The sequence below is a fragment of the Penicillium argentinense genome (genome assembly GCF_028826775.1).
Source record: "Penicillium argentinense strain IBT 30761 chromosome Unknown utg000009l_segment0_segment0, whole genome shotgun sequence".
Lineage (NCBI taxonomy): Eukaryota > Fungi > Ascomycota > Eurotiomycetes > Eurotiales > Aspergillaceae > Penicillium > Penicillium argentinense.
The window spans coordinates 1,158,755-1,172,577 of record NW_026622668.1 but is presented as its reverse complement, the minus strand read 5'-3'; the positions used below and the strand labels follow the sequence as shown (position 1 = coordinate 1,172,577).

At 51.2% G+C, this 13,823-nt stretch overlaps 6 protein-coding genes across 6 annotated transcripts; 2 read left to right on the top strand and 4 right to left on the bottom strand.

Moving 5' to 3' along the window:
* Nucleotides 1-2,506: 2,506 nt before the first annotated feature.
* On the bottom strand, nucleotides 2,507-3,464 carry N7532_008038 (rRNA-processing protein UTP11; the record flags this gene model as incomplete). Its single annotated transcript, XM_056620530.1, has 2 exons — nucleotides 2,507-3,295; nucleotides 3,369-3,464. 2 exons carry the CDS (start codon nucleotides 3,462-3,464, stop codon nucleotides 2,507-2,509), a joined length of 885 nt encoding a protein of 294 aa, XP_056471336.1.
* Nucleotides 3,465-3,917: 453 nt separating this feature from the next.
* On the top strand, nucleotides 3,918-4,503 carry N7532_008037 (uncharacterized protein; the record flags this gene model as incomplete). The annotated part of the gene is made up of 2 exons (XM_056620529.1): nucleotides 3,918-4,077; nucleotides 4,244-4,503. The coding sequence occupies 2 exons, from the start codon at nucleotides 3,918-3,920 to the stop codon at nucleotides 4,501-4,503; spliced, it is 420 nt and encodes a 139-aa protein (XP_056471335.1).
* A 704-nt stretch (nucleotides 4,504-5,207) lies between these two features.
* Nucleotides 5,208-6,110, bottom strand: N7532_008036 (putative transcription initiation factor TFIID, 31kD subunit; the record flags this gene model as incomplete). The annotated part of the gene is made up of 1 exon (XM_056620528.1): nucleotides 5,208-6,110. The coding sequence occupies one exon, from the start codon at nucleotides 6,108-6,110 to the stop codon at nucleotides 5,208-5,210; it is 903 nt and encodes a 300-aa protein (XP_056471334.1).
* Nucleotides 6,111-6,865: 755 nt separating this feature from the next.
* N7532_008035 (tRNA guanylyltransferase) lies at nucleotides 6,866-8,176 on the top strand (the record flags this gene model as incomplete). The annotated part of the gene is made up of 8 exons (XM_056620527.1): nucleotides 6,866-6,879; nucleotides 6,934-7,023; nucleotides 7,081-7,212; nucleotides 7,271-7,315; nucleotides 7,393-7,568; nucleotides 7,627-7,715; nucleotides 7,800-7,904; nucleotides 7,958-8,176. 8 exons carry the CDS (start codon nucleotides 6,866-6,868, stop codon nucleotides 8,174-8,176), a joined length of 870 nt encoding a protein of 289 aa, XP_056471333.1.
* A 254-nt stretch (nucleotides 8,177-8,430) lies between these two features.
* N7532_008034 (uncharacterized protein) lies at nucleotides 8,431-9,294 on the bottom strand (the record flags this gene model as incomplete). The annotated part of the gene is made up of 1 exon (XM_056620526.1): nucleotides 8,431-9,294. One exon carries the CDS (start codon nucleotides 9,292-9,294, stop codon nucleotides 8,431-8,433), a length of 864 nt encoding a protein of 287 aa, XP_056471332.1.
* A 1,167-nt stretch (nucleotides 9,295-10,461) lies between these two features.
* N7532_008033 (WD40 repeat domain-containing protein) lies at nucleotides 10,462-12,162 on the bottom strand (the record flags this gene model as incomplete). The annotated part of the gene is made up of 6 exons (XM_056620525.1): nucleotides 10,462-10,605; nucleotides 10,671-10,797; nucleotides 10,896-11,233; nucleotides 11,331-11,397; nucleotides 11,509-11,608; nucleotides 11,856-12,162. The coding sequence occupies 6 exons, from the start codon at nucleotides 12,160-12,162 to the stop codon at nucleotides 10,462-10,464; spliced, it is 1,083 nt and encodes a 360-aa protein (XP_056471331.1).
* Between the last annotated feature and the right edge of the window lie 1,661 nt (nucleotides 12,163-13,823).

Here is a 13,823-nt window from a genome sequence, read left to right as displayed (position 1 = left end):
CACTCGTACGATTTAAGTGGACAAGCCGAATGTTGATAGATCGAGGCGCTCTGAGTTCGCGAGTGGGTAGAGCTCAACCTAACACAGTGGTTCTGGTTCCTCGTCCCGTCCCGGTGGATCTTGCCGTACATGACCAGCCACGCAAGCAAGGGGTGGCCGCTTTTGTCCAGTCAGAGGTGTTCTGCTTTTGTCGGCTGTCAGTGCTGGGGAAAGAGACCTCTTACTAACCGCCTTTCTAACCGCCCCACCGGGCGCCCCCAATCAGCTCCCGCAGCTAAGCTCAAGTTTCCGGAGCCAGTCGAGAATAGCGGTGTAGTTTTGAATGGCGTGTCCAAGGAACTCGCTGTTCGCTGGAAAACTGTCTGGATTCTTTTATGTTCTTCGGATACCTCTGGAACGATCGGGTATGAGATTTGGCTTGGACTGAGCCAGCTAAAACCTATGAAACTTGTAACAAACCCCTACGCCAGCTTCACGTCGTACAAGAACACCTACACCAAGGTAGTATTCAATATCATGTCCAGAATTATTATTCTACTATAGAGATCAAACCCTACATTAGGTTGCCTCTGAAAACCTCCGACAGGTGCTTGATAGCCTCTATATTTAAAAATTTGAGAAGCAATTTGCAAATCGTATAGGAGAACAAGAGCCGGATGAGCTAGATAGACAGATACAGCGAAGATGAGGACTTTTCTTTCAAAAAGCTATTCCCGGTCCGCAGGAATCCCGCGCCGGAACGTGCGCTCCTTCGCCCAGGAATCGGCGGTGAGACAGCAGGGTTTCGACAGAAGTAGTCGGACCCTCTGTGGCGCACTGGCTGCATTTTCCCCTCCTTCTGCATGACCCTTCGTGTTTGATTTTCAATCAACCAGGACAGAAGGTTGGGAAGCCATAGTAAATTGCATGGAATCTTGTACTTGAATAAAAGTGTTCCGTTGTGTGTTCTTGAAGGATCCTCAAGGAACAGTCAGTGTTGCCTCAGTCTGACTTGTCGGCACCTGACAGGCAGGCCTTTCACCTTGCAAGTAGATCTTATCCTTACGAAACTACTAAATTTCTTGATATTAGGACTGACGCGCCCCCGCCAGCTCTTGTTCATATCTTGCTATGAACCGTTCTGCTTGAACAGTGCCCGTGTTTAGAATTGCGATAGTCCGGAGGATTTCCTGAAAGTCTATTAGAGAAGTTGTGCTAGAAGACCGGGATTGTACATGCCGAGTTGTCCACAGTTGTGGACTCTAACGGATCGATCATTGAGGAAATTGCAAGACGCGTGGTTTTAAATTGGCACCACCGTCCTTGCAGTTTCATGGCTGATATGCCAGGAGATAAGCAGTTTGATTAAGGACATGACTGTATCCAGAATGTTGTTAAGGGCAACCAGCTGTAACAGATCCAAACCAAATTTGACTTGCACAAACTTGGAGATTATCCGTCAGGGAAGCTTTACTGTTAATAATCACATCATTCTTACAAATCTCTGCTTAATTGGAAGGTGGAGATACAGAAGTGCATTGATCCCGTCACTGAGTAAAGTCAGCAGTCTTGGAAGCCAAAAGATGGACTCTGACAGAGACCCAGGGTATGAACCATGTTATCTCCAGAGGGAAATAGCAATAGGAACCTGGTTCAGATAGATTATCCCGTTGTAAATGATAAACTGGCTCACCTCGGACGCAATTTCATACCCTTCAATTTCGGACGCGATTCGTTTGACCACCTCTCGTCTCTTTAGATGCACATGTTGAGTTTGGTTTGCCTTGATAACCGCTGATAGTACATCATTTAGCCAATATGGAATTCCATTCTGCATCAGAGATAGCCATCGAGTTGGAAAAGGTAGTGAACCTGGTGTAGATACCTAGTGAGTTGGTTGATCGAGGAGAGGAATTCAAAAAGTGAAAATACATTGCGGAGATTTCCATGGCCATGTTCGATATCTTGCACAGGCAGCTTGGTTGCTCAGAGTCGCCATCCGAAGATGATACAAGACTTGAATACTGAGTTTACAAGAATCTGACTGGCCAAGTATCGATTGCCCTTGACCAAGGTGAACCACCTCCCCATCTTTCATAGCATAATGGGTGTTTCTACAAGCGCGCGTGCGAATGTCTCAGTCATCAAGTCAGATTTTTGATAGCCAAAGTCCGAAAATGAATGCTATGGTCAAAGTATGTCATATTCACAGTTGTAGACTGGACATGTACTTTGTGGGCTATGGATCCTCATGCTTGCAACCCGGCGGTACGATTGTACTAGTTCAGTGATCGATCCCCCCGATCGGAAAACTGTCCAAGCGCCTCGCTGATCTTGCAGGAAATAAGATCTTCATTTTATACAATCCTAGTAGGGCACGTAGAACATAATCAATGGATAGAGTTGATATTCAACGATGCGCCGGAACTCCCCGTCTATGCTGGTATCAATACAGGAAAATATCACAAAGTGCAGATTAGATGTGGTCGGTTGACCGGTCATCAACTCGTAAAGCCTCTTCGGGCCGCTAGCGCTTGCGCTCGCGAATTTTCCACTTGACGCCGTTCTTGTTTGTACCTCCAACTGAGTTGTCCATCTTGGCCCGCTGCCAGTCGGTCTCCTTCTCAGCGGCTTGAATGGCAGCGAACTGTTTGCGCAGCGCAGTGAGCTTGTTCTGACGAGACTCAACGGCCCGCTTTCGGAGTTTGCGGGCACGACGAGCTTCCACCAAGGCTTGCCGTTCGGCGGCGAGCTGCTTGGGAGTCTTTCGAACGGTCTCCTTGGCGGCTTCTTCTTCCGATTCCTCCTCCATGGCATCTTCATCCTGCACACGCTTGTTCTTCATAGTCCGCTGCTCCCCGCGATCATCGGCAAAGATCACTTTGCGTGATTTCTTCTTTTGCGGAGTCTCGTCAAAATCGAGGTCATCCAGGTCATCAAACCCTCCAAACTCATCGTCGTCGTCCTCTTCGCGTGGGGGCTTGTCTTGCGTCTTGATGCCAAGGGTCTGATTCATTCCATCCTGTAGTTGGATTTCGCGCTCCAGGCGCTCGATTTCGCGACGAATTCGTTCCGACGAGGTACGGAGGTAGCCCTTGTCTTGGGTCTTGAGAAGTTTGATGGCCTCGTGGCTCAATCCACGAGCCGCCGCCGAGTCTCGTCCTCCGGTGCCTCTTCCATGTCGTCCTTGCACCTTGTTCTTCTCGCCCATCATACCAAAGTTGAACTCATCGGGGTTGCGGTCACGCGCCTTCTCCTCGAGGCGCTTGAGTTTCGCCTTCTTGGCATTGTAGTCTTTCGCACGGAGCGAGTAGTCCTGTTCCAGCAGTTAGTTCTGGGGATTCATAACATTTCTTGTAGTAACTGTACGCAATAGAAATAGTACTAACCTTGTGCTTCTCAAGAATACCCCATTTCTCACGACCCTCGAGCTGGCCACGCTCGCGGTGGTTTCGCCGCTGAACGGCGTTGCGCATAGAAGACATTTTGAGCGGCCGTCAAATCACTGGAGTGGGCTTTGCAGCTAAAAAGTCCCAAGCAAGAAAATACTGAAAGATTTTCAACAGCTTCAGAGGAGAGGGAAATATGAGAAGCCGGAAAGAAGGCCCATCCGACAGCACGAGTGGTGTGAGAGTCGAAGGTTGTACGGAAGTTTTTTTTTTCTGCTTCCGCCTTTTGGCTCTCCGCCCGAACTTCGGTTCCTCGCGCTCCGCATCAACACACCTCTTCCTGCCAGGCCTTCTCCTCGTCCGCGAACTCCAATTGTGCGATAAGATCAGCTCGAATCATCTTCTTGAAGCCTCGCCAAGCTCTTACTGGTCTATAAATCGCTTAATCGCAACTCTTCCCCCAGATTGCCCCGACAACGTACCACACTTGACATCGACACGATCTGCATCAGTCCACCTTGATCTCCGTGATCAAGCTTGTGATTCTCAATGGCCACGCCATCTGCCTCCTCCGATGCCTCGTCATCAACCCCTACAGGCCGCAAATACAATCTCCGCAACCCCCTACCCCTCTCGGCCACGCAAGAGCAGGAAGTCAAGCAACTCTACTATAAGCGAGTACGAGGTCACTGTGCTCCCGAGATCAAGGGTAAGTAGCATTATCGTTCTTGATTTAATCATCTTGCACCTCTGTACTCCATCTTGGGGATCTTTTCACGCTCCCGAATCGGCCGAGAGTGGTGTCACGTACTTACATATCTCGGTCTCATCCTTGCCGCATGAATGATCAATGAGCTCACAAACTCCTCTTCTAGCCTTCGCCGAATGCGCCGTGAATCGTACCGTTACTGCTACTTGGGTATGCCGCCAGCAACGGTTAGCTATGAACTCATGCATGGTGACCCACGCAACCCGGGAGGAGGAGGATCGCGCACGCGAGGAGTGGTTCGCGACATACGATGAACGGCGCCGTGTCCGCGACGAAGAACTAGTGCGGGTGGAGAAACGCCGTGAAGAAGTGATCCGGATGATGCGGGAAGATGAGCGGAAACAACAGCAGGCTCAGGGGAGGTGACCTGTCTCATCTCATCCTTTTTCTTCCCCTTCGATACCAGACTTTGGTTTGGTGGGTGTATATTTTTCAATATGGGCTTCGGCGTCAGGGCATACTATTGCTGCTTGCATTGCTTCTCGGATCAAGTGAGCACTCCCTCGTGGATGCGATTCATTTCGGTTGGAAAAGTGAGGTGGTCTCCGAGACATCGGACCACAACGTTTCGGACGTGGCATTGGCGAGAAACCATGCGTGGTTGGAGATGCTTCGGTCCTACTTAGCTGGACCCGACCTTGAACCCCTAAGTGGCTGGGCCTGGCTGTCGAGTCTCCGGGATTTCTCTCTCCTCACGGCGTACAAATAGGGAACGTTAGGCGTTTCTACGGGCATCTGTTTTGCATGATCTTCCCAATTATGGAGCGATAGGATGACAATTTGTTATGTACATTATACACAAGATCCATTTCTTGTTCTCATTCGCCAGAATATTGTTTTCTCGTTTCTCTACTCACCCTGGGCCCAGAAACTCTGGTTCGCAGATCGGGCTTGCTTTAGTTTCTGGACCGAGTTGGAAAGCTGACACTCGCGTAAGGTATCGCATTGCGCTTCTCGAACATTTTAATGATAACGTTCCTGGATATCGCGCCTGTAAACGCCGTAAACACCGTCTAGCCTAATACATAGCTGATATATGCCTCCCCCAGAAAGAGAAAGAAATCCGGGATTTAGGCATCGTTCATTTTCTGATCTTCATCTCCTTCCCCAGCCTCGCCCATTGTGGTGTCCTCGCCGAACAGGTCCTCCATCTTTCCATCTCCATCGTCATCATCACCACCTTCGCCTTCCTCGGCATCAGCCGCCGGACCCGAGCCAGACTGCTGCGGTGCATCAGGCATATCCTCCTCTCCTTCGCTCTCCCATTCATCCTTCATATTCCACCCCGTACCAGTGAGGCAGAATCGCTCTGGCGGCAGCCGCATACCCCCGACGAGCACGCTTTGGTTCGCGGCACCAGGTGCTGTGCCGTTGGGCCCCTGGGCAGCAGCATCGAAACCGCGCGATACACCAGGAAGAGCAATACGGTTTCTCTCCGATGCAACCTCCATCAAGAAATCCTTCGGGAGACCGGTCTGGAACTGATAATGCAGGCGCGACGCAATGCTCAATCGAAGAGCTGGCAAAGACACACTGCTGACCTCCGCGGACGCAGACCCCTTCCCTGCCCCTGTTCCGGAACTATCCGGCACAGCACCAGCATATCCTTCCGTGGCGAGGTGCACTGCATCTTGAAGTACGTTTGAGGTGTAGCGGTATGCGAAATCGAGGAGTTGGAGGGGAACGCGGTCTTGGTATCCTCCTACGCCGAGTGAGGCCAGGAGCATGTGCACGAGTCGCACGTCGCGCGGTCGTCGCGATTTTCCGCTATCTTGCAGAGATGTGCCGGGAATTTGTGGTGGCTGTGTTGTGGAAGTGGTGGGTGCTGTTGCTGGCACGGTGCTTGATGCTTGGGCAGTGGTAGTGCTTGCGGCCGGGGCGGCGACGCCGTTGGCCGCTGTGGATGATTCGACTGGGGGTGAGGCGGGCTGAGTGGCTGGCGCAGAGCCCTGAGCCTGGTTTGGGGATGCCATGGTCGTTGACGTTCAATTGATGACGCCGCGGGGGTGCAGGTGGTCGAATCGCGAGGGTGGAAAGATGGCAGAGGTTGTGTGATGCAATCAGCGATTGACTAGAGGGTGAGCTAGTGATAGTCCGACAGCATTACCAGCTCTGCGACATGCCTCCAGGGCCAGGGCGATTGGGAGGTAAGCTGGGGGGCGGTCGTCGAGATCGAAGTGGGAGATCGCGACGGGGATCTAGTGAGGCCGAAAAGAAGGAGCTTCACTGGGGCACTAACCGCTTTAGGTAATCACACTGAGGTCTGTCCGGGCAAGTAAATTATGGATCAACTGCTGCCTGCTACTATTCTAACATAATTGCTAGGTTAATGAGCTCTTTAATCTTATTCAGATTACCCACTGTAGGCTTATTGTCTATTTCCTTCGCTTGAATAGGATTGTTGCAATAGCGCTTCGATCTGAAGAGCCTATTACCCCATCCCATAATCCGAAATGTACTGAATGATGCATTTTACATAGGCCCTTAAGAAGCGAATATACCGAGACACTCAAGTACAAGATCTTCCTTGTTGTAGTAGGTGCAAATCAAGTTCAGGTCCCATAGCCCTCCAAATGTTAGATCCGAGTCGTATAGAGCTGGGCCCAGCACTCCCAGTGGGCGGCTAACATTCCATGGGCGGGTCGCCGACACCCGCACACAATGACTCTTCAACGTGACGAATTTGGTCTTTCGTCACAACGCGGGATACCCTGAGACAGGAGCAAGGATGGCGAACTCCAGGTGAGTTTTCATGCCATCTTCATCTATTTCAGGGCCTTTATCAACATGACACAGGTTTGAATACGTCAAGGACTTCGAGCAGCCGGACGGTCTGCTACCCAATACGTGGATCGTGGTGCGCATCGATGGCAGGGGATTCCACAAGTGCGTTCTACTTTAGCTCCTGCCTGGCTGACCCGAGGCTGACTTGACTATGACTAGACTGTCGAATCATTATCAATTCATCAAGCCCAATGATCGCCGTGCACTGGATCTCATGAATGCTGCCGCCGTCGAGGTCATGAAGGAGCTCCCCGATCTATGCATTGCCTACGGTGTCAGCGACGAGTTCAGGTGAGTTCATTCCTGGGGATCATCATCCGAGAGCTATTGTGCTGATTAAAACCTGCAGCTTTGTTTTTCACCCCAGCTGTCAACTCTTCGAGCGACGGAATGCGTAAGTTTATCCTTGGTTACCGCCCTCTTTGTCGGTTTCTTGAAGTGGTATTATTAATATGATGATGTCTCGTCCAGAAAAATTGTCACTACCATTGTGTCAACTTTTACAGCGTACTACATTCACAAATGGGCTGAATTCTTCCCTTCCACGCCTCTCAAGCCACCGTATCTGCCCTCTTTCGATGGTCGAGCTGTGATCTACCCATCGAGCGCGATTCTCCGAGATTACATGAGTTGGAGACAAGTTGATTGTGAGTTTCTTTCCAAACTTGAGAGGCTCGATGCCATAGACTGATACCTTTATTACAGGTCACATTAACAATCTCTACAACACAACTTTCTGGACGATGGTGCAACAGGGTGGTATGAGCAATACAGATGCCGAGCAGGAGTTGAAGGTATGTATTCGTGGTACTTGTTTTCTGTGATTTCATTCCCAGACACGGCATGGGATATCAACTTCGACTGACTTTGTCTTCCAGGGAACGGTCTCGTCTGATAAAAACGAAATTCTGTTCAAGCGATTTGGTATTAACTACAACAACGAAGAGGAAATATACAAGAAGGGAAGCGTGTTATACCGCCAGGTGCGTCTCTTCGCACGCTTTATAACATATCTATTGCTAACTTAGTACTTCAGTTCGAGCTCCAAGAGCCCAAGGTAGCTCAGTCAGAAGAGGAGGGCTCTGCCGTGCCGCAAGCAGAGACGTCTAGATCACAGCAGGACAAGCTTAAGAGATTGAGGCGGAAGGCCCAGGTGGTTGTCGACCACATCGATATTATCAAGGATGACTTCTGGCTGAGACGACCCTGGATTCTATCCGGTAAGCCGGGTAAGCTACCCGGGGTCCCAGCTTAGAGGCGATACAATACATTGAGGAAACAATGAGACATGACCAATGACCTTTTTGTATGGAGAACTTTGCCAAACAAGCTCAGTAGATGTCGCTGCCTTGCGCGGACAGTATCGCTTGCTTCAAATGATCTACTCTATCAAAGACATTGTTCGAGGCAAAATGGGGTATTTTTTACATATAAATCCAACTGTCAGATAGTCCAGCGCGAGTCATCAAAATGCAATATGTCACTCATTCGCCGAATCAGACATTCAAATCAAACACTGGTTGTAGATTTCTTCTCTTTTTTGTCCTTCTTGAACTTCTTCTTTGTATCGGGACCTTTGCTGTCTTTCTTCTTGGACTTCTTGCTCTCGCTTTTCGCGTTGTCCTTTGACCGTGTGGGCGCTTCGTCTGTCTCTGTGGCGTCTTCGGTCGATGAGGGTGTTGGGTAGTCTTCTTCGGCGGATCGTTTGGAGCTTTTTGAATTCTTTTTCGTGGCCTTGACCTCGCCATCCAGAGTATCGCTATCGTCGGCCCCGCGAGATTCCTTTACCTTGTTTTTCTCCTTCCGCCTTGCCCGACACTCCTCCTTGCTTTCCTTGCGTTTCTCCGAGTCGGAAGCCTTGCTAGATGCCGACACCGTTACGTCCCCTTCGACCTTCCGCCGCTTGCGCTTCTCCTCTTTCCGCGCAGCCTTCTCTTCTTCCTTTTTCGCGCGGCGATCGGTGTCTTCCTCGTTCGAATTGCGCTTTCGTTTGGACTTCAACTTAGTATTATCTTTGGTCTCGGCGCTCGTATTCTCATTCGTCTTCGTTTCTTGGATGGTTCCTGGCAGCTCCTTCCCGCGGACGAAATAGCGGTACAGTTCGCTCGTCAACGCATTGCCTGATCCCGCCGACGCTGTGGCAGTGGCATCCTCGCCCACTCCTTTCAACGCATCTTCGAAGCCGCGAAGCCACCATTGATTCGTCGGATCTTTGGTCGTCTTCTTGCCCACGCCGTGGTTATTTTGCTTCTTCGCGACAAGGATGGGCTTTGTGAGGCCGAGACCACCGTGCGGGCCAGGGCGCTGGTTTGCATTGAGAGGATTGCCGGGGCCAGACCAGCCGTAGCGCATTAGATACGCCTTGGCGTCCATTTGTGCGATAGTCGGGGAAGAAGCGACCGTGGAGATTTCGTCGGAGGTGTAGGATGTGCGGTCGGTGAGGAGGCGCAGGCGCAGATTCTGCGCCGTTTTGGACAAATCGAGATACCAAAATATATATATATGAGAAATTGATTCCCAATATTCGACAAGTATAGTTGTTTTTGGGAAGGGTTTTTCAGGGACTTTGTCCCTTGCGAACAGGTTTGGAGAGAAAAGTGAACGGATAAGACCAAAAAAATGGAGGTTCAGGGCGATAAGAGTCTTTCGACACCTAAGGCAGAAATATACCAGTGGCTCAAAGTCCGGGCGCTTGGCACTGCCCTACTCGACACTCGATCGTTTCATATTTCACAAGTGTTCGTTCGTCGTATGATCGAGGCTTCTTAGTTTGGCTTGTAAATTGAGAGAACGATTTTCAGAGATTCATCGAGTCCCGCACTTCATGTGACTCGAAATTTAACATCGTTTCTTCATCTCTATAATAATGTACTCCACTCATACACGGTGTATGCGATCTCAGATATATATTTCACGAAACCACGGTACTTTCTGTTGAGATGGGCTACGACGAAGCACTGAATATTGAATGAGGGCCTGCTAGACAAATTGACCTTAATGGAATTGACAGAACTTGGACTTGACTGTATTATGTTGTCTACGTGCGATTCTGGGAGTATTTATCCCTGAAAGGGCGGCAAGCCCCTGACAGTAGTAAATCCCTCATAATCGGTCTCGATCGGGGTTCTTCCATGAAGATCTCCCGAATGTAGAATATAATGGTGCAAGAGAGCTTGAAGCGTATATCAAGCTCAGTGCCTCCGGTTTCCTTGGACAGGCATGCCGAGAGAGGTTGGGAATGAGGCATCAATTCGGTGCCTTATCCTGGAACCTCAACACCTTCACGGCGCAATCACATCTTGTACGGATGCTACAATCCTGTGAACAATATACAGTAGAGAAGTATACGAAGAAATTAAAAAGACCAAACAGTGTGAAGTAGCACTCACATTAATTTTACACTATTTGAAGGCTGATAAACCTGAAGAGACATGAATTGTCATTGGACATTGCTAACTGTTTTTACCCGCCGCCAACTCCCAATGCTACACAACAGAAGACGACTGCACGCAGAACTGCGTCCAGCCGTAGCACCGTACACTAGTACGGCTTGAAACGGTCCTTCTGTTTTTTATCCTTCCGCGATGTCTTCGCAGTTCCAGCCTGGGCCTGAGCGTCTCCATCATCGCCGAGCTTCCAGATCCGCACATATCCATCCTCACCGCCAGTGAAGACAGATTGGCTCTGAGGGTTCATGAAGTGTTAGTCACTTGCGCGGCTCGTTTTAAGGACTTGATATATGAACATACCTGCTCGTCCAGATACACTGAGCGAATAACATCCTCGCCATGTGCACCAGGGAGGTGCCAGACGTTGTCCTTGTCGAACTGCCATGCCGGGTTGGGAACCAATGGGACCAGATCCAAGCTCCTTTTCCTGTAAATGGGGAAGAAACAACGGTTAGCCCTTTCCACAATTCCAGAGATACACAACGGTCTGACTGCGGGGAGGTATTTTTGCAACGGTACACATACATCTTGTTTCCGGCGGCGATATATGGCCCCTGGCTACCAATGCACAGCTGAGCGACATACTCGCAGTCTAGCGGCTCGCGCACATCGCCAAAATGCACGGGCTCGGGCCCCTGACCAGGCTCGTCTGGGTCGGTGGCGGGGTGCACAGAGAAATGCTCGTCGTGGCTCAGGGCGAAGATGGTGCGATCAGAAAGGAAGCCGGCATGGTGTACGGAGCCGTGGTTGATGACCTGTATCAGCGCCTCGTCCTCATCTGTCACCGTTGTATCGTAGATGTTTACCAGCCCGTCCGTGCTGCCGGACAGTAAGACATTGCTGAGGCTCGGGTGATATTGAAGCTGTGTACCACCGGCGCCACGCAAGGTGCCGATTCCGGATTAGCGTTTTCTTCTTCCCTCATGTTAAAGGATTAAACAAAGAGGAGTATAGGCTCACCTCGGTAATATCATCATTGTGGCTCTCCACGTATTGGAGACTTGGTGCCTGCGGATTTCTGATATCCCTGGGTAAGTGAATTAGTGAATCGAAGCCTGGCGTGTTCACACACAGGAATTAAAATGCGCGTGCCGCTAGATGAGACGGCCACGGTTGATATCTTGAGATGTAAGCATACCAGAAAGAAACGATTGCCTGGGAAGACACGAGTTCTGAGCCGGCGACGATGGTGTTGGTCTCTGAGTTGCAAGCCACCGAGAGGACAGGGTTATGTCTTGCTAGAATATGCCTCGGCGTTAGCCCCACAGCAAATGACAAATATAGCCAGCTACATTCACATGGAAAGACCAGGCTAGGGTTATCCCTGCATTATGGCGCAGGAATTCTCCGACGTCTGTTGAGCACATCCTAGCTATGCAGCCTAGACTGAGTACCAGGAAACACCAGATGCAGATGCCGATGCCCTGGCTTGCGAAGAATACGAACAGAACATGAACAGAACACCCCCCATCCGACTGAACTCACCCATTTCCATTTGCAACATCGTGTTCCCAGTGCGGACATCCCACAGCTTCACAGCTCCTTCCCGACCTCCCGTGGCCAGGAGCTGGGAGTTGCTCGTAGGGTAGCTCCGGAGCGAGGTGACGCCTCCATCGTGGGTTTTGCGGGAGACCACCAAGACGTGATCGAGACGGTTGGCATCGAATACTCGCAAGGAATCATCCGATGAGATGGCGGCAAAGGAGCCCGGTACCGACGCGGTTATGGAGTAAATGTAATTCTCGGCCGGCAGAGACAGCGTCGAAGCGGCCGCGGCTTTGAGAGTCGGCATGATCCTCACGGTCTTCCAGAGGTGTCGAAGCCCTCAGGCTCTTTAGTTCTCTCGTTTTTGGTAAATCAAAAATGATTTTCTGTTTTGGGTGCGGGTGGCCCGTCGTCAGTGGCTTGGGCGACACAATCCACCAGAGGCTTTTGAGTAACGTCAAGGCGGCGGACAGAGTTCGAGACGGGGTCGATCTGCAGCAGGCTTGATTACAAGTGGCCGATCGGAGATTTTCCTGGCGTGAGCGGATGTGAGAAAGGCGTCGTCGGCTTTCCCATGTGTTCGAGCTGTATACCGCTCGCGGCCGGCGCCACGGAAAAATTCCCTTCGGGACGTGGGGCACCGCAATCTGCACCTCAGGTATACACCGCGGCATCGCCATACTACTACCCTATGGACAGTGCACTACTAGTAGTAAAAAGATACATCTTGCAAGTGGTCAGATTTGATTTAAACTCCATGTCCAGGGCCCGAGCTGGGACTTTATGAATGGATGTCGATGCGGAGAAATTTTGAAGCCGGCTGGATCACAGTTTCATTGCAGGCCCGAGGGATTCAAACCGGACCCTTTGGGACATAGTACGAATACTACAATTGTAGGATAGTAGGAGGTACTACAGATCGGCCCCGGCTCAGCCAGCACAGTATGTTGCAACACCCGTAGAATCTTGCAGTCCCAAAAGATATCAATGTAACGCGTGCGGAGGAGGGCGCTCCAAGTCCAAGGTTACACAACAATGTTCTAGAAGGCGCCAGGGACGGAGTCAAGTCGCGACGAGTCAGCGGCCAGCGCGAAGGGCCGAACAAGGCCGTGAACCTTACGCAGCCCAAGTGGGGGGAGAGCAGCAAGAGGCGCACCCAGGCGCACCCTAATCCATACATACTAACTCATTACTAGCAGTACTAGCATCGACCTACCCTGGCTGCAAGGGAGGATCGCCCCCAAAAAGAGGATGTGATCCGTGGGACGCGCGAAAGACGAGGGGACCCGTGATGGCCGCGATCCACCGTGAAGGACAGAGTGCCCCGACTGCTCCAGGTACTGTATACCTCCACTGGGAGCAAGTAGATACAAATTGCAGATCCCCTGGCATGCTGATCTGGAAGCGCCGGCTCGTCTTCACAGTTGCCTACACTGCCGGATCGGGGCACTCGAGGGAGTGGGGGCTGAGACCAGCAGACAGACTTCGACATGCTGGTTTCATGGATCTTCAGACGGGCTGCCAAGGACCCCCGTCTGGCTGAACGGAGAAGCCCTCTGTACTTCTGCTCGGGCGCAGAGGATGCACCACGGAGAAAGTCATCGCAGACGATTGGCTCCGGAAGCTCGACGCTCGAAAGACCCCGACTTGACGATTCGGGACGAAGAGCGGAGCCCAGGACTGACAGATGAGATGATTGTCCGATCGCAAAGTTCGCCAGTCATTAGCGCGATGGGCAAGGGCGCCTGCGCTGAGTCAAGCCTTGGAGTGGTACTCGTCAATGGGCCTGGGAGTACCCAGCGACCTGGTAGGAGGGATGGTTGACCAGCAGCGCGAACCGAGCACTTCCACGGCGTCGAGGGTGTTGCGTGAACCCGAAGCTCTGGGTAGCCCTGGACGGGCACAGCAGTCGGTAACATGGTAGCATCATAAAAAGAGCACTAGAGCACTAGTCGTGTACGGTACAGG